The sequence below is a fragment of the Dendrobates tinctorius genome, unplaced genomic scaffold (genome assembly GCF_039654945.1).
Source record: "Dendrobates tinctorius isolate UK_male_01 unplaced genomic scaffold, ASM3965494v1 ptg000211l, whole genome shotgun sequence".
In the NCBI taxonomy this organism is placed as follows: domain Eukaryota; kingdom Metazoa; phylum Chordata; class Amphibia; order Anura; family Dendrobatidae; genus Dendrobates; species Dendrobates tinctorius.
In genome coordinates this window covers 172,350-191,100 of record NW_027361878.1, presented here as the reverse complement: position 1 = coordinate 191,100, position 18,751 = coordinate 172,350, and the positions used below count along the sequence as shown (strand labels likewise).

The 18,751-nt window shown below is 42.9% G+C and overlaps 1 protein-coding gene across 6 annotated transcripts in view; it reads left to right on the top strand.

Moving 5' to 3' along the window:
• The window catches only part of PKP3 (plakophilin 3), a 96,844-nt gene that overhangs the window by 70,579 nt on the left and 7,514 nt on the right, over positions 1 to 18,751 (top strand). For all 6 annotated transcript variants that reach the window (XM_073554328.1, XM_073554330.1, XM_073554331.1 and 3 more), the window contains 6 exons: positions 12,753 to 12,850; positions 13,679 to 14,340; positions 14,692 to 14,815; positions 14,917 to 15,121; positions 17,623 to 17,797; positions 18,410 to 18,527. In XM_073554328.1, the coding sequence (XP_073410429.1) occupies positions 12,753 to 12,850; positions 13,679 to 14,340; positions 14,692 to 14,815; positions 14,917 to 15,121; positions 17,623 to 17,797; positions 18,410 to 18,527 (1,382 nt within the window). The remainder of the gene's footprint in view (positions 1 to 12,752; positions 12,851 to 13,678; positions 14,341 to 14,691; positions 14,816 to 14,916; positions 15,122 to 17,622; positions 17,798 to 18,409; positions 18,528 to 18,751) is intronic.

The following is an 18,751-nucleotide window of genomic DNA, read 5'->3' as shown; positions in this document are numbered from 1 at the left end:
ACTAAATGAATAATAAAATACTCAGAGGACTCTGATTCAGCGACTATGCCGGTACTCTGTGACAACTGTACTAGAGCTCTGTGAACTTCCTAATACTGTCTGGCGTCCTGGGTGCCTTTTTTTTTTTTTTTCTTTACTGCAGGCCATTGCAACATCAATACATTGCAGTTGCGAGTTGCGACAGATGTCTGGGCCAACTAATCTGGAGAAGATGTCAAAGGGTAGTGGGAAATTTGAAGTCCCCTGATCTGACTTGACTAGGGTCTTGTGAATCATTTTGCCCAACTCCAATAATTACCAGTGATCATGTTTATTGCTTCTAGTACTGACTGATTTATAACCAGCATGTGATTTAAATCGTTATTTTCCCCAAAACAATTTATCCTCAATCCACAGGATAAGCGATTGCTGCAGGTCTGACCTCTGGGACCCTCCTTGTTCTGCAGCCTCATCATGAATGCAGAGGAGGTGCACATGCACACCATTCATGGATTATGGAACTCTTGACGAAAGCTCAGCACTGTGTCTGGCTGTTCCACTGACCTTGAATGGACCAGAAGTCGAACTTTCGCACCTTTGCCCAACTCTCTATACAGCTGCAAATCTCTGTTCTTGGGGACCCAGTGGTCAGATTCCCAGTGATCTGCAAGTTCTCCTGTGGATAGGGAATAACACGTTCACAATGCCTAACAGGATGCTGCTCTAACGTGAGCTCTGTCTTGTGCTTCACAGAGCCCATCCTTAATCTGGCGGGTTGTGATTGGTGATACCTGCCATCTTTGAATCCTGAGTGCAGTAGACAGCACATACTTTTTTTTTTTTTTTTTTGCCCACTTCTCAGAGAACCATTTAACATCAATAAAGGCTGTCGCAGATTGCTGCATCCGCAGTTGTATATTTTATTACAGAGCATGTCTGGCCAAAAAAAAATTGCTAGTAAATATTCTTGAATTGGTGGGGTTTTTTTTTTTTTTGGCTCATGCAGTCCAAACCTCTGAGACGTGTAGGAGTTGTTTCTTGGGCTAGCTGCCATTCCAGCTTTGTCGGAATTCTTTTTTATAAAACAAATGTTTTTTACGTAAAAAAAAATTAGAAATGTTAACATTATGGCAGAAAATAAATCTGCTTACTTTATTATGTCCTGTGCACCCAAGCGTAATCGAGTAATGTTCCCGGTCTGCATTCTGTTAGTCGCTCTGGTTTCTTGCGAAGGTTGTCTAACTGGTTTGGTCAGTGTGACTAGTGCATTAGTAGCCATTTGACATTTTGCAGGAATATTTCTCGCTGATTCAGCACTAAAGGATAATACGGATTAGTAATCTGCTCTGGTTGACGAGAGAAAAACAGAAGGGGGTTGTAGGAATTCTCCAGAAATTGCACAATGTATTCTATGATTTCCATGACGACACTAAATACATAAGGTCTTGCATATCTACGAGTGCTCGGTAACCCAACCTTTCACAATCTCTCCATAGGGATCGTTGTCCTCTCAACTTTACAACCCCCTTCTGTTTTTCATCTTTACGTGATTTTGTGGCATTTACTAATGCATAAGGATTACAAGTTTTCCTGGATTTGTTAGTGCAGTCTTCCCACAAAATGGCTGCTCGTGGAGGGCGTATGTGACCGCACCTGTACATTATCATCTGTCAATGGATAAAAAACGTTTTACCAAATGTACTGTGTTGCAATTGGATGAGGCTGATGGACCAGTCTGGTCACGTGCTCCTCCATCATTTGTCATTTTGACAACAGGAGCTGTGTGCTGTCTGTGAAGGTGACCAGTGGCCGTACAGTCATCATCTTGATAGATGTTTGTTTTGTTTAACAGTTTCATTAATAGTCGCTAGTCCAGAAATTATTTTTTTCCAAGAAAGATCGGTCATCCTTTGCCTGGTGCTATTGAATATCTATAACCCCTTTGAACAACTGCTGCAAAGTCCAATATGGAATAACATATATGTATGGCTGAATTGAACAAGATTACTGGTTCAATGCTCGGTCAACCATCATGCTATTTTTATTTTAGGTGTATGGTCTAATTCAGAGCTTTGAAAAAACATGGTGCATGTATGGACTGATCACAGGTCTCCAAACCCAGACTCAACACCTCATATATACCTATGAGGCTATTGAGTTTGATTCAGGAAATCTTCGGCCAGTCAGTCTTAAAAAGGGAGACTATCCCTCATCTGTACAGAAATTGCACACACTCTCAAATTCATCACAATCTGTGTATTATATGTTGATCAGACAAACGTATAAAATTATTTATGCATTGATATGATGCATGGGGTTAGTTGTTGACTCTAAAGTCTCTAAATGGATTCTTCTACCGGACCTTCCTGGGATTCGTGATTGTGACAGTGTTTTCTCTGGTATTTTGGTGTGCCAATTCAACCTGATTGGTCTTTGCTTGTTTAGTAAGTGCAGGAGCAACGTATTTGTCTATAGCCAACTGTGTCGTGCTTAAAAATAAATCTTCTGGAATCGTCATACGTGACTCCTTGCAGTCGAGTTAAGCGATCTGATGAAATCTCTTCATGAGTACTGGTTCATAGAGACATCTGCAGAAATGGTGTGTCAAGTGCCCCAAACTCGCAGCATAGTTATGGAGTCAAAATATTTCCAAACTGAATTCCATCTAGGATTTATGGACATGTCCTGCATTTTTCTACCCTGATGTTCCTGCTATTAGCCTGTAGCACAAGCAAAATAGGAGGGTCTCCGATACTTATCCTATCAGTCTAATCTCAACTATTCCTCTGCGTACTAACTCTATGCGCACCTTTTTGATATTTTTTTTTTTAATTTATAAGACAGAGAATTCTTAGACACTCTGTCTATACCTGGCAGACCGAGAACGCGTGTGTATTGCCTTCAATATGCATATTGTATTGTATTATTTCATTGTACCTGTTGTGGCATGACTGAGAAGTCTATACTTGCTGCCTCCACTTATTGTTGGAACACAGAGAGACACAGCACAAAAAACGTGAAAAAATACTCTGCTGTAAAAAAAAATTCCAACAATGAACAGCAAGTGCTAGTAAAAAGATAACAAAACAGAATATTTAGTTGATACGTTTTTTTGCAAAAAAGTATCCTAAGCCGCTCTACCAAGTTTTTGGGAGGTCTCCACCCCTCCCATGTGGGCCATGGACATATAAAGCCGTCTCACACAGCATGCCCACATCAGACATTGCCTCTCTGAACCCTGCTCATATAGGTACTGTTCACATGGTCAGGTTTCAAATACATTGGATAGGACTGCTCTGATGGGTATACCTTGGCATTGGTGGAGCAGCTTAGTATACATTTTTTGCAAAAAAAAAGTATTAACTAAATACCCTGTTTTGTTATCTTCTTACTAGCACTTGCTATTCATTGTTGGAATTTTTTTACAGCACAGTATTTTTTCACGTTTGTTGTACTATGTCTCTGTGTTCCAGTTTCTTGGTGGTGTGAACACTCTTACCGACCTGTTCACTGTGTGTGCATGGCCCATGCGTTCGTTTTTACTCCCCTTATTGTTGTAGATTTTTCTCCACAGAGGGACTAATGTGTAGCTTATCATTGGGGAACCTCTTAAAGAAAAGGAGATTGTTTGGAGTCTTTGGTTTCATTTTAACAAAAAAAAAAATTTTGTTATTTTTTTTGGTGCTCTACACCTTTGTGCTTCTCTTCCTAAGGGCTCATTCACACATTTTAGTTTTTTGCGTATGTTGCTATTCCATGATTTTTACTGATGGTTCCCGTGCCTATGATCTATGAGGCTGTTCATATGTGTGTAATTTTGCAGACAGACTGGTCCATGATGAATCAGGCTCATCTCCATGATTTTGCAAGACGGCGTGGTTCATGTTGGTCTTGATAAGGGGGCATGCTGGAGTCAGACACTCCTGATTCATGAAGTGGTGCATGCCTTTTCATGATTCTAGAGCACCTGCTGAGTATCGCACCCCTCCACGTGCTACGCAAGAGATCTTACTCCAGTCATGGACTAAAGTGAGATTCCTGGCATACAGAACGCCAGTGCTTGTCTTGAATTGGAGGACCTGTGGCGTTATGCCCCACGCTGCATTTCAGCAGAGCTGGGAGAATCTGGCATGAAAACATCAAGTCCAAAAACTTTGGTGCCATTCTGAGTTATCCCTAAATTTTGCAATTTTTCAACGCTTTTGCTCTTAAATTCTGTCTTGAAAACAATGAATTGGGCCCTATGTCTAATAAGTCTAGCCATATGAGTTCTGAAGATAGAAAGTGGAGGTTTTTTTTTTCTCATCAGAGAAAAAGCAATGAAACCCTGACCAAACTCTGATGAAGCTCCGATCAAAAACGCCGTTGCCACTGTGATTTTCTCGTATGAGAAAATAGGTCAGACACGTGCATGAGCCCTTACTGCAAGATATTAATGTTACGGTATTTGAGTCTAGTATATAGAATGACACCGGTGGCCTAGGGGTATGCACATATGCAGGATTTCCTTTCGGAATAATTAAGATCGTATGCAATGTCCCCAACCCAGCTTTATTTTACATTTCAACATTCGTATATTGGAAAATCACAAATTCCTGTCCAACTCTGACGGATTATGCCCTGCTGCCCAGATTAGTCAGGGTTTCAGTGAATTTGCTCATTCATGTGCACAAGACCAAGACTTACTCCATAAATGCCAAATAACCTCTATCCCCATTCACATAGAAAAAGACCTATAACTCTTCCAGCCACTGAAGAGTATTCAGAGAACTCACTGACCAAACTGGTAACCAAGGAGCCTCAAAAAGGCTTCTCGGTTGATGTAGAACTTCGTAGGCAAGCAACATTTTAGTGTTACTCTTGTCCTATAAAAGACCTTTTTGTGTTTTGTTATACTGGATAAGCATACAAATAAGTCATTGATGACGCGTTGAGTAATCTCCTTCAGATCGCTTTAATTTTCTGATTCACAATTTTTTATTTTTTCAGAAGATCGTAGAATGCCAGGGGTAGAGTGACATTTCATGAGAATTGCTAATTAACTGCAAACACATGATGGCCCTCTGTTCTGCTAACTAAAGGTGGCCATGTGCATGAACTCGAAACCAGATGAACCTGCCAATTTGTGACAATTTAATATTGCTCTCGGTAACTCCCCAATTGTTGATGCCAAGAAAAGAAGGTTTGGGCATGTCCAATTTCAACATGCTTAATTCTTTAATAGTGCAGGCTGATGTAGGTGACTGGCACCAGCTTATTTCTCTCTTCTCAATGAAATAGACATTGGCATTAGGCAGAACCAGACATGCCTGTTTACAGTCGTGAGAAAGGCTTTTGGCCAGACGCTCATGTGCATATCAAGTCTAACCTAAGGGAAGAGTCAGGCGGCCGTATAACTTGGACGAGGGTCACAACGCAATGCTCGGACTGGCCATCGGCTCTCCCAAACCGAGCGTGATAGCATATGTTTCTCTGCAGCTGTCACACTTGTCGGGAGAACTGATGGTCAGTCTGAGCATTGCGTTGACCCTCGTCCAAGTAATACGGCCTTGTGACTCTTCCCTTTAAATTAATTATTACTAGATAATTGTAACGGTTGGCACAATCAAAAGGTCTTGTAAAAAAAAATGCATTAAATTCATGATTTGAGCCTGGTGTAAAAAAAACACAACCAACAAAAAAAAAGACCCAAATACAACTAAAGAGGCACAATAATTGCACTGTTTTTCAGATGTTACCTATAAGAACCTACAGATGTGCAAATCCACACCACTTTTGTAACGTAATCCACATCCCAAATATAATTTGTCTTGATGGAAATCTATATAATGTGTGATAAGTTTGAGAAGGCTAAATGATACATCACAGACATCTGCTCTGAGGCATGACCACTGATAACAGGTACAGAGCTTATTTATATGTCTGCGTTTTATGACTATTGCGTTAATTACTCTATGAAGTCATTCATCATACAGAGATGTTCATCTACTGAACAGCTTCAAAGGAGAAAAATGTCCCTGCAGCAGCACAAATGGGCTATTTACTGGGTATTTTACAGAATTGTTCAAATGTAACAATTAAAAAGCATTTTTGGCGATAATTGTACTAATTGCTTTTTAATTTCAATAGCGCATAGGTCAAATGTCTGTGAAACTCTGTCCAAATATGGACTGGACCTGGGTCTCCTAACCTGAACTCTACAGCCTCTCATGTCTACGAAGCTGTTGGTTTTGGGTCATGAGATCTTTGGTACAATGGATATCATGGTCTGTACGCGGACTGCAGAATTGCAATCGGGGTGGTTATTGTGATCCAAGAACTTCAGGTGTTTTGGGTCGCCCTCCCAGGGCCGTGGGGTACTCGGTACCGGGCCGGTGTCAGGGGGATGTGTCACAGCAGCACTGACCCGGTCCGTGGCCCTGGGCACCCAAGTAATCAGGGGTGTTTAATGATGGTTTGTAGTTAATGTAATAGTTCGTGACGCCACCTGTGGTGTTCAGCAAGGGAGGTGTAAAGCCGACGCTGCATGCAGATCCGCTGGGACTGATGGTATGGTGCAGCAAAGATGTAAAAGCTCCCCACAGGTGAAGCTATAGTCCCAGGGCAGTGTAGATGTAGTTGGCACGGGGATGTAGTAGTGCCGGAAAAGTAGGAAGCAGACAGAGACACAGCGGGGTGCAATTTCTGTACCTTTACTTGATAACTGCAGTCCAGGGTCCTGATTACAGATGGTACCGGAGCAGGCTAGCCTGGAAGCAGTTCGGGGATGCTCTCTCAGCAGATGGGCTGTGCAGTCTCCTTCCTAGTGCTTATTCGAATGAAGTGAGAAAGAAGAAAAGATGTGTGTAACAAGGGCGCGATCAACCCCAAAGAATTCAATATAATATAAAGATATCAAAAGATACTATAATAATGTGCAAATAACAATTTTTATTATTGACATATATACATGGCACATCCCTATTATGGGGTCTTTTTGCTTTGGACTACTTTTCATGGCCATATTCTGGTTTTTTAATTGTTTTTAATCTGTGTCACGTGTTTATGTGCCTTGTTTATATGTCAATAATAAAAATTGTTATTTGCACATTATTATGATATCTTTTGATATCTTTATATTATATTGAATTCTTTGGGGTTGATTGCGCTCTTGTTACACACATCTTTTCTTTCTCGCTTCACTCTTCATTGTTTGTGTGTGGCCAGCAGTCCCCCTTACATTCATCAGTAGTGCCCTCAAGTTTTTTGTTGTCTATTCGAATGAAGTACTCCCAGTACTGAGTTACACTGGAGTTCCTCCTGACAGATGTTCTCAAGAACTTTACTTGCACGGCAGACAGCTGTAGCCTATCTCGGGGACTCCTCTCTCCTGATTCCCAGCTCACTATCCAAGCTGGTGTTGTGCCCTCATGCCCTCAAGTCTTAGATGGGAGTAGGGCATTTACAGCCTCCTACTCCTCTGGTGTCTGTTGCAGAACCGTTAGTATCCGTACAACCGTGGAGACCAGGCTCCAGTTCATGCGCTCTCACTGGAGATGAGCCTTTCCTCTCTGCTCAATCTCCATGCTTCTCCACACATCTGCACACGTGTCCCTCCACACACTAACTAACCACTCCTTCCTCTTGGCCCTCAGAGAGCATTCCTCCCTTCAATTCCGGTTCAGTGTCCCCCCTGCTGGCCTGGAGTGGAACTGTGTTGTATGCATAGGTAAACTGCTGGAGAGACCCTTCACTGCCTCCAAGCGTGGCATTACCCTCCCTGGAGGAAGGCAAAGCCACTGTGGTGGCCATACTCCTGGGGGCGCCACAGTTTCACAAATGTATTAATTGGGTCTTTGGCGCCCATGCCAACAGGACAATGGCATCCTCTCCGACTCCTATAGTTGCTCCCCTGATGAATAGCTTCAGAAGACGAAATCATGAAGTCCAAGATTTTTTTTTCCCAATCCCAAACTGCCAATGTGTATGGGAACCAGACTTGATTTGCCTATGAGTGATGTGATGAATATTGTTTTAAATTAACATTGCTTATCAACCTATCACGACCCTTTTCTGAAAACTCAATATCTGGCTGCTTGTGGAAAGTGCTGACCTTTATGGGACATGTACCTTACTAATTGTCTGTTGATTGGTTCTAATCTCTATTATTGAATGCAATTTTTCTTGTTGCTAAAATTGTTGACACCCAGCACAGCTTTACGTCTGCACTTTGGTACCTATAGCCACTTTACCATAAAGACTCATGTGTAATACACCAACCCTTTAGATCTTGCTCTAGGAATAACACACTGTACTAGTAGTCCCGAGAGTTTCTTTAAAAAACACACTTTTGTGAAAAACCATTTAGGGGACTATCAAACCATTAAAATTGCTTCTCCACCTGAGTCGTCACATTGATCCTCATCCGTTCATGAGCAGCACAGTAAGTGGTTATAGACTTTAAGATTTACCCAGATCAGAAATCTAACTTAATATTTTATTTTTCTTCTTCTAACCTTGCAATGATATTTTTTTTAAGCATTTTCCAATGGTAATTTATCCTAACCAACAGAAAAATGAAACACAACTTTTGTTAGTGCAAGATGTAATATTCCTTAAGTTTTTGGATGGAACCAATATATATTAAACAAAAACACACCAATAAATGCAAACCTTATTAGTGTTTTATGACCTCTGTGGTAGATCGGCTCACTCGGCTGCACGCGGAGGTAGACATGGGTACACTGCCGCTTTAAGAACTTCCTTTCTTTTATTGTAGGCAGCATAAACCAAGGTGTAGTAAAGAAAATACAGCCCTCTGGGCAAAACAGGAAAACTAAACAAAATGGTGGCAGAACAAACACCAGTCCTTCTGTGAGCGGGGTTCCTCCTGCTCACAGCTGGCAGAGCACACACTATTCAGGTTTACAAGTCCAAGCCACACTTTCCTGGAGTGCTCCCTCTCCAGGCACTCACTGAAAGTTCTGGCCTTCAGCCATTTAAGCCCAGACCTTGTGACTCCTCCATGAGACTGATCACATGATCTTGACATCACACAGGTCCTGTCAGGACTCTGCATGAGGAGACACGGTGGACCCCTCCCATCTTCTCTATGGAGGTCCACTAAAACCAGCCCATAACATAACTCTCATTTCATCCTCTCAACACGTAGTGGGCTGTAGGAAACTACTCTGGTTTTACATCACTGATGCCATCATGCGCAGTGACGCGTATCTCCCCTCAATCACTTCACCAGTGACTCTGGCACACCACATATATAAAGCATGCTCTTGGTCCGTGTTTCTGCCCCATCTACTGCACCACTACGTGCCAATTCATAATGTAAATAGTTCCAAAAACAGAATAATAACAAGTCCAGTATCGTGACTCAGTGGTTAGTACTGTTTCTTTACAGCACTGCGGTTCTGGGCTCAAATCCCACCAATGACAACTTCTGCAAGGAGTTTATATGTTCTCCCCATGTTTGGTTCCTCTTACATTCAAAGACATACTGATGGGGAACCATGATGATATTGTCTGTAAAGTGCTGTGGAATATGATGGCACTGTAAAAGTATAATAAATTAAAAATCCAATGTTTTTCTACACATGAACCTAAAGATTTCCGTCTTCTTTGTCACTCTGTCCCATGACTGTGTGCAGTTTCAGGTTGAGATGACACTGCATGGTCTCTGTCTTACCCATGTCTGACTCCACTATTTTGCTCAATATTTTGTATTATGTATGTGTTTTTGGCATGCACGTTGTCACAGTGAGGACGTAGATGTTGTTGGTCCTTCTATAAGAGTAAAACCTCACTCCATAGAGCCAGTTGTTCCTCCGGTGAGGAGCTCGCATGTTTTGGAGGTTTGACGCACTTAAGATGCTGATGTTTGCAGACCAAGTACCTAAATCCAAAGAAGCGTGGATGCATTTGCATGGGAAGAGTTTGCATGGTATGTGATTTATGGATGTCTTTCTAGAAACTCGTTTCTACTGGGTTCAGAGGAGATCAAGGCTAGCGTCCACCTTTCATAGTTTGAGAAGATGTTCTGCATTCTGTAGTTTGTTTGGTTTTCTGTGTTCACAGTAACATTTACGAGAACCATATTTATTGAAGCAAAGGTAAATTGCTCTGTGCCTTTAGGGTAGATGGGTGTTGGAGAAACCGGAAGACATATCTGGTGCTGAGGATACGATATGAATGTTTTAGTATTACTATTGACCAGGTGTTTCTCCGGGCAATGTGTAATTGGGGTATGTTGTATGGTTGGATGTGATACTATGTCAATGAGATTTTCTGAATGGTTTTTCCATAATGTTATGTGCCACATTAAATAATAGCTTTACTGTCAACTATACCAGATTTGAGCCCTCTGTTGCTTTTGCTCCAAATTACATACTTGAGATCTATCCAGTACGTCTATATTTTTATCATCTGCAAGATTGGAGTCAGATCAGTTTGAACATTTGTGTGTTTGGTACCTTTTATCCCTGCATCGTACCAGGGAACAGTACTTCCATCAATGCAATAATTCAGACTCAAAGTTGTTTTGTTTTTTTTGCTTGTGAGGTGGGGGGGGGGATAGGTGGAGAAAGGTGTTTTCGGTGGATGTTGTTGAAAAGTCAGTAATGTCCAGATTACATAACAGCTGTTGATGACTATTGTTTAAATTCGGTTTATTATGTAATTTTTTTCCTAAGTGTTGGCAATGTTTTTTTTTCCTACCACAATCTTATTTTTTTTTTTAAACTGAGGATTTTTTAAGACCACTTTTCAAGAGCAGTTTTCAGCAAGGTTTCTTATCAGAGACCGGATTACAACATTTCCCCAATCTCAACAGGTGTGTATTTTTTTTTTAGCTTTTTTTATTTTTAGTACAGGTTGATATGCCAAAAAATGAACAAAAACAAACCAATATTTAAAGGAAACCGGTCATCATGAAAATGCAGTCCAATGTGGAGTCATCATGTTACAGAGCAGAAGGAACCGAGAAGATTGATGTATACTTTTATGGAGAAAAGATTCAGTATAACCTATGATATTTATCATTTAAACGTCATCTGCTCTTTCTGGGGTTTTCAGTCCAGTGGGCGGTCCTGTGAGTGACTGACAGCTTTCTATGGTTAAGTGTGCATATAGACATAGCTGTCAAACACTGATGAGACCGCCCACTGGACTGAAAACCCAAGAAAAAGCAGAGTTTTAAATGATAGGTTTTGCTGATTTTCTTTTTTTTTTTTTTTGTCAGCCTTTGTCATTTACTTGGTCCTGGACATAGAATTGACTCTATATTTCCACTTCTGTAAATAGAAAATTAAATATTTGGTGGTTATTTTATTTTTTGTGTAAGGAGGTGGCGGGGACCCTCACATGCCTCCTCTGTTCTGGATGCTGTTCGCACATTCACATGCAGCACCTCTCTGTTCACTAATATTCATGTACTGTGATGTCATGTATTGTAATATGAATGTACTGTTTAAAGGTTTAGGGCTAGAATAGGACATACAGTAGTGTAGTATAGAATAGAGGGAGCCACATTAGTGATAGGGAACACCATAGAATAGAGTAGGAAATAGGCAGCACAGGGGTTAAGTGAATGGGAGGGGCGGCACAGAGCAGGGAAGTATAGTCAGGATATTTCCTGATTAGAGCAGAAGCCCGGGCAGCCTGCCCGGGGCAGGTTGTGAAGTCATGTTGCAGACCTTGGGGATAAAGCTGTTGCTGCAGTAAGGGGTCCCAGGTGGGGAAGAGTGCCAATGGGCACCAGCAGGACAGGATCATCCCCAGGCAGGGTCCGGGGTCTAAGTTCAGGGTGCGAGCAGCTGAGACAGTGTTCCCAGCACCTCTGTCCATTGGAGCCGGACGAGGGGCTGATAAAGAGCTGGTGGCAGGAAAGGCACAGATGGGACATGGGTGGGATATAGTTGAGCTTTCTGGGAAAGGGAAGCTGATGGAGAAGAGCGAGCCTGTCAGGATGGCAGGGACAGATATGAAGATGACTCTGTGCTTGCCGTGTGCTGTCTATGTGATTAAAGTACTGCTGACCAGTAAAGTTGTGTTGTTTGAAAAGACTTGTGACTGAAACGTTTTGTGAAGCTTGAGTGACAGAGACTGAGGGGACACCAGCAACTGAAGTGGGTACTCGGCCACACACATCACACATACAACAGAAGGGGGACTGTGTATTTTATCTGTGGAGCGCCAGGGTGTGGGAACAGGCCAGCCCATTGCCACAACTACCACCCTGGCCGCTTTACATTTGCATGCTTTTAAAATTTGGCCTTAACATGCATGCATACAGGATTTGCTGACGTTTCAGTCAGAGATCAAGAATGCAAAATGGTTAATGCTTGTTTTCAGGTAAAAACCAGAAACCTGACTGACTGCACGTTATAGACCTTATTTGACACAGTAAACCAGACAGTCTTTGCATGCCCCAAAGCAGAGTCTTCACAACTGCACAGAATGTGAGAATCTAGATATATCCAATCCCACGGAGTTCCAGACAAATGATTAAGTAGTAATATGGCAACATGTCAGACTGCAGGTGACGCATCCAGGATAAATGACTTTATGGTACAGGTATTACTTGATTTTGCTAATTTGGTGAGAACTGTATTAGGGTTGGCATCTTATGTGTAAATTGTCTGGTGGTGGCACTCGGAGCCATTTAAAGATATCTGTGTGAGCTGCAATACCGGACACAACCTTCAGACAAAAGTGGTGCTGTTTTCTTTTTCTAATTGTAGGCATTTGCTCTTTTGACAAGTTTCGTTCCCTTCTCTTCACAGAGAGCTACTCCTCCTCCTCTCGATCCCAGCAGTATGGCACTGTGCCAAATACCTACAGCTCCCGATCCCAGATCCTCAGCAGTGATCCAAAGATGTCAGTAAGTACCTGTAACCGGAATCCAGTGGGGGGTAGAGTGGTCTGGCTTGGTACTGTAAATACAACACAAACATCCTGTAATATATTCATTATCTACTGCAAATACTAGCTGGATTTTTCTTTTGTCTGGATTAGGGGTTGGCTCATCAGACAAGACCCCTTTCCAAATGCACTAACCTGGGTAATTTCCTGCTAGCCATAACTTTCAGGGGTGCCAAGAACCAATTAGTATTGCGTTGCTCCGTTCAGATGGTTAAAAGGAAACGCTATGCATGTTTTTTGGTTTGTAATTTGAGAGCAGTACAATGTAGGGCCAGAGACCTTGATTCCAATGATGTCACTTACTGGGCTGTGTTTTGCTGTTTCAATAAAATCAGCAGGAAATTATCACTACGGGACTAGGTGCCTTGTCACTCCTGGTCCAACTATGCCTCCAGCACTGATTGGTAGGTTTCTGCGTACACTGTATATTGACAGAAAGCTTCCAATCAGTGGTGTGGGCGGGGTTATACAGGGCTCAGCGTTCAGAGCACTGCTATATCTGCAGAAGAGATATTCATCACTGGAATAGAGGTCTTTGTCCCTACATCATGCCGATGTCAGATTACATAGCAAACCTGCTGACAGGAAAGCTGCTCGTACACATTGGCTCTTTGTTCTCACTCATAGAAGAGAACCCTGGTGTAGGATGTCCATATTCCATAATGGAGGACCTAGATATGGATTACCTTATTGAGCCAACCCATTTTCTTAAACATGATAAAATAATGCTATTTTATATAGCTTCTTTATATAACCCCACACAACTTTTTTGCCTTGTTTTTTGCAGTCTGCTCGATCCTCTGGGTATAACACAATGGGAGGTATGCGCACAAGCTACTCTTCCCGTTCTGCTGTGGATATTGGGGGAACACAAAGAATCAGCGTAGCTCCACAACCGCAACGTCAATACTCTCGCCCAAACTCCTACCATGAACGAGTGTACCCAAGCAAAAGGGAATATGATACGATGTCTCTAAGGTCCTTGCGTGTGGGCGATGGTGATGAGCGATATGACCAGGGATCTTCTCGTTCAGGCTACTACACACGCCAAATGTCTTCTGCAAGTGCGGGACCGACGCTACAAAGGTCTCTCTCTGGAAACCTCGTCCAGGATGGTGGAACCTCGTGGGTTGAAAGAGCAGAGGTGGCACAGACTCGCACCATCCGTGCACCTGCGATGCGCACCTTACAACGTTTCCAAAGTTCCAACCGTGCTCGTGTGGCATCAGGTTCTTATGGAACACTGGCATCTGTTGCCCCACAGCAAATGCAACAGCATCAGCAAAATCTTGTAGGCTCTAGTTATGTAAGTAATGTCATCGAGCAAACCTCTCGGGCACCCTCCGTACGGAGCTTGGCAGAGTCCTCACATCAAGTGCAAGAAATAAGGGGCATGGATGTGTTTGATGGAAACAAAAGTTTGATGAGTCAACATTCTTTTGCAAGTGGGTAAGTCAAAGAGAAGATCTATGTATGGCACAACTTTTTTTTAAATATATAATTTATTTAGTGGTTGTATGAGATCAGAAAAGACGGCCTAGTTTTCTTTCTTCGTGAAACAGTGTCACTCTTGTTTATAGAGGGCATCTTATTTTGTAGCTTGGCACCATTCACTGGAGCGCCACAGTTAGTTGTGAGGAGCAATCAAAGCACCATCACTACAAAATTCTTGAGTACACACTTTTCCATTTGGAAAAGTTACATTCATTGAAGACCAAAATCAAAGTTGACGTCATTTGTAATGCCAAATGGCATAACGGCATAACCAATATAATTAAAGGAAACTTTACTGTTGTTCAGGTTTGATGACATGAACATGCCAACTGCTGTGAAATATCTTGCTGATGAGGACCCAAGTCTCCAGGTCATAGGAGCCGCTTACATCCAGCATCGGTGCTACAGTGATGCAGAAGCCAAAAAGCAGGTGAATTATTGGTGAATAAGGGTGTATTCTATCCTGGTTGCAGTCCATAGAATCCATTATTGGCGCTATTCATCCAACTTTTCATTCTATACGCTTTCCAGGCTCGGAGCTATCAAGCTATACCAATGCTGGTGAAGCTCTTTAATAATCCAAACCAAGAGGTTCAGCGTCATGCCACAGGGGCCATGCGTAATCTTATCTACGACAGTGCAGATAATAAGATTGCACTTGTGGAAGAAAATGGTATAAATGAGCTCCTGCGGGCACTCAAAGAACCAGATGATGAACTCCGGAAGAATGTAACAGGTACGTTCTAACTACGTGTTACTCCTATATGTTTTGCTATAAATGTTCAATGGAAAAGTGGTTGGAATTCCTATCCATTTGTATGAGCATTCTGAGCACCGCTTCACAAACGGCAGCCTTCGTCGGGGCCCCATTCACAAGATTCATTGGTGGGTCTGACATCACTATATATTTATAGCATACCATGTGTACATACCATAAATGTATGTGTTGGAAATGCCCATTTAGTTTCTTGCTGAACAATAGTGACTACACACTACCAATGGGATGATATGTGAATGGCTTCTTGGACCTACCAACATCTAGTGGACAATTCAATTATCTCCACAAAAAATTACAGAATCTCTCCTACAATGCTGGGAAATAAACGGACCATAAATATTAGACTTAAAGGGAACCTGTCACCAGGTTTTCCCTATATAAAGTATGGCCACCACATTTAAGGCAGCGTTTACAGCATTTTAATAAGCTGTATGTATGTCCTCATCAAGCTTTGGTGCTTCCGGTCTCCTTGCAATCACTGTCCTTCTTCCCTGTTTGAAGTGGATAGCGTGTCCTATGTCATCCACTCAGTAACTCCTCCTTCTTCTACTCTATCCCCCCCCCCACCCAAAAAAAAAAAGAAAAAAAATCTGGCTCCTGCGTAGGCATAGCTCACTCTGGGTAAAGTACTGAAGTGCACATGTGCCTGGAGAAGCCAATGACCCGGAAGTAAAGCTGGCGCATGTGCTTTATAGTGCTGTGCTCTACCCTCAACAGGGAAGAGCGAACTGCGCCGGGGGCCATTATTTGGGATCTAAAGAGAGGATTGGGGACTTGTATCCAGTTTACTAGAATTCTGTAACAGAGGCCTTAAACTTGGTGGCCATAGTTTTTATTGGGAAAACCTGGTGACAGGTTCCCTTTGAAGCGCAACTGCACTTGCAGGTCACTTTTCAGAATAAGCGGTCATACTGTATATGTACTTGAAGAATGGCTATGTTTCTGGCCACTTTAATAACTTGTATCATGCAACAACAGCCTCACCAGTTTGTGTATTTCTACTTGTGTGTCCCACCAGCTGTTTCCCATCTCTCCATGGAGTTTTCCAGCAGCAAGTGTAATTTTGATTACGCAATGCAGACAGATTTGTAGAGAGATTCGAGCAGATTTTCAGTTCAGTGCAGGAGAAAAAAAGTTTCGTAAGTGGAGAGAGAGGCATTATTACTAATAAGATGTATTAAAAAGGTTCTCATATTTGTACTATTTAATTTATTTAAAAAAACAAAGTGTAGTTAAAGGGAATCTGTCACCCCATTTTAGCCCTATCAGCTGCCGGCACCTCCATCAGGGGCTTAAGCCCCCGTTACACACTGCGATATCGCTAGCAACATCGCTGTAAAGTCACCGATTTTGTGACGTTGCAGCGATATTACTAGCGATATCGCTGCATGTGATACTTACCTCCGACCGGCTCCCCCGCTGGTTATCGCTGATCGCGCGAGAAGCTGCTGGACCATTCCTCGTCGTCCACTTCCTGCGGCGCTTCCTGCTGTGACGACGAGCGACGTGTGGAGCCGGGCGGGAGGACGCAGGATCGCCGCGTCTGACAGGTAAGTAGCGATCCCCGTCCCCAGCGATGTCGCTGGTGAGATCTGCCTGAGTGGCAGCTCACCAGCGACCACCCAGCGATTCACCAGCGATCCTGACCGCGTCATATCGCTGGTCGGGATCGCTGGTGAGTCGCTAGGTGTAACTGTACCCTTAGCTACAGCATTCTGTAATGCTGTAGATAAGCCCCCGATGTAACTTGAAAGATAAGAAAAACAAGTTACATTATACTCACCGGGGGGTCAGGGGCGGGTGTTGCGGTCCGGTCCGGCTTCTCCCATCTTCTAGCAATTACGTCCTCCTTCTTACTTCTGCTGCGGCTCAGAGAGGTCCGGTGCCTGCGCACTGCAGTACTTTACTCTGCCCTCAACAAGGCAGATTAAGTACGCCTGCGCCGGAGCCGCAGCAGAAGTAAGAAGGATGGCGGCATCGTATGAAGATGGGAGGCGCCGGACCGCGACACCCATTGGACCGGACACCAGGGTGAGTATAAGCTAACTTGTTTTTCTTATCTTTCTGGTTACACTGGGGACTTATCTACAGCATTACAGAATGCTGTAGATAAGCCCCTAATGGCGGTGCCGGCAGCTGATAAAGGGAATCTGTCACCCCATTTTAGCCCTATGTCTAGCCAGCCATCTAATATGCATGAAATGCTCGGCCTGTGTTAGGTGGGAAAAAAGGATTAGGCATGTTAAAATTTAACATGTACGATCCTTAGATGTCAAGTGAGATAAGCCACCAGCAGAGGTGTCTGGCAGTTGATCATTTCCTTTCTGTTGAAAAAACATGCACGCTTGGACAAAACGAGGGTATATGTACATGTGTCTATCATTAAGCTGATGGATCTTCCTGATGAACGCCACATGAGTAGGTTTGCAAAAATGTAATTTGTTTTTCACCTCTTGCAGGAATTTTGTGGAATTTGTCATCAAGTGACAACTTGAAATCTAGACTTGCACGTGATACACTCGGCCCCTTAACTGACCGTGTGCTGTCTCCACTGTCTGGCTCACCAGGATCTGCTCTTATCCAACAGAATGCATCAGAATCAGAGATATTTTATAATGCCACTGGTTTCCTCAGGTAAAATAATTCTGATAAGCTCTTCTAAGGCAATGTTCACATCTGCTTCAGTGCCACCAGTGCAGATTCTATTGAATTTGAAGAAAACGGGTGTTTTGTATTTGTCGTACGATTGATCTGGTGCGGCATCATGGGTTCCATTATAGGATGTACGCGGAAGTGGAAAGGAGTATTCTCATCTCCAAAATCCTATCCCAATATGTAGTAGGTGTAGTAATAATTATAATACTATTAGCACATCCCTCCAATTAGAAATGTAAATAGTTTCTGATTCTTTGTCTTTCCTCATGTGCAGGCATTGTAAGATCTTGGTTATCCAGGGTTATAACCACTGATGTAGTGACTGTTAGTTGCTAGTGGTCATAACCATGGATACCTAAGGTCCTGTAATGCCTGCTCATGAGGAAAGAGACATAGCGAATCAGAAAAACTATACTACACTTCTAATTGGAGGTATTTGCTAATGTTGTTGTTGTATTATTAGACCTACTGCATATTGGGATAGGATCTTGGAGATGGGAATACTTCTTTAAGGATGATGCAAGGTTGGGTAAGGTTACTGTGAAAGCTTGAATTGCTGTAAATTGTCAATGCTCTCTTTCGCTCATGTAGAAACCTGAGCTCAGCCAGTGAGGAGACTCGTCAGAAGATGCGTGACAGCTCTGGTCTGTTGGAATCCTTGGTTGGCTACACAAACCAGGCATTACAAGCTGGAAAATCTGAAGACAAGGTGAGAAGCGGTCAGTGTAGGATAGAGAGAATATGTCAGCAGGTATCTGGGTCGCCCTCCCAGGGACGTGGGGAACTCGGTACCTGGCCGGTATCAGCGGGACGTGTCATGGCAGCGGTGGCCTGGACCGTGGCCCTGGGTGCCCAATTAAAAGGGGGATGTGGTGAATGGTGGAATGTAGTTAGATGAATAGTTTGTGACGCCACCTGTGGTGCTCGGCAAGG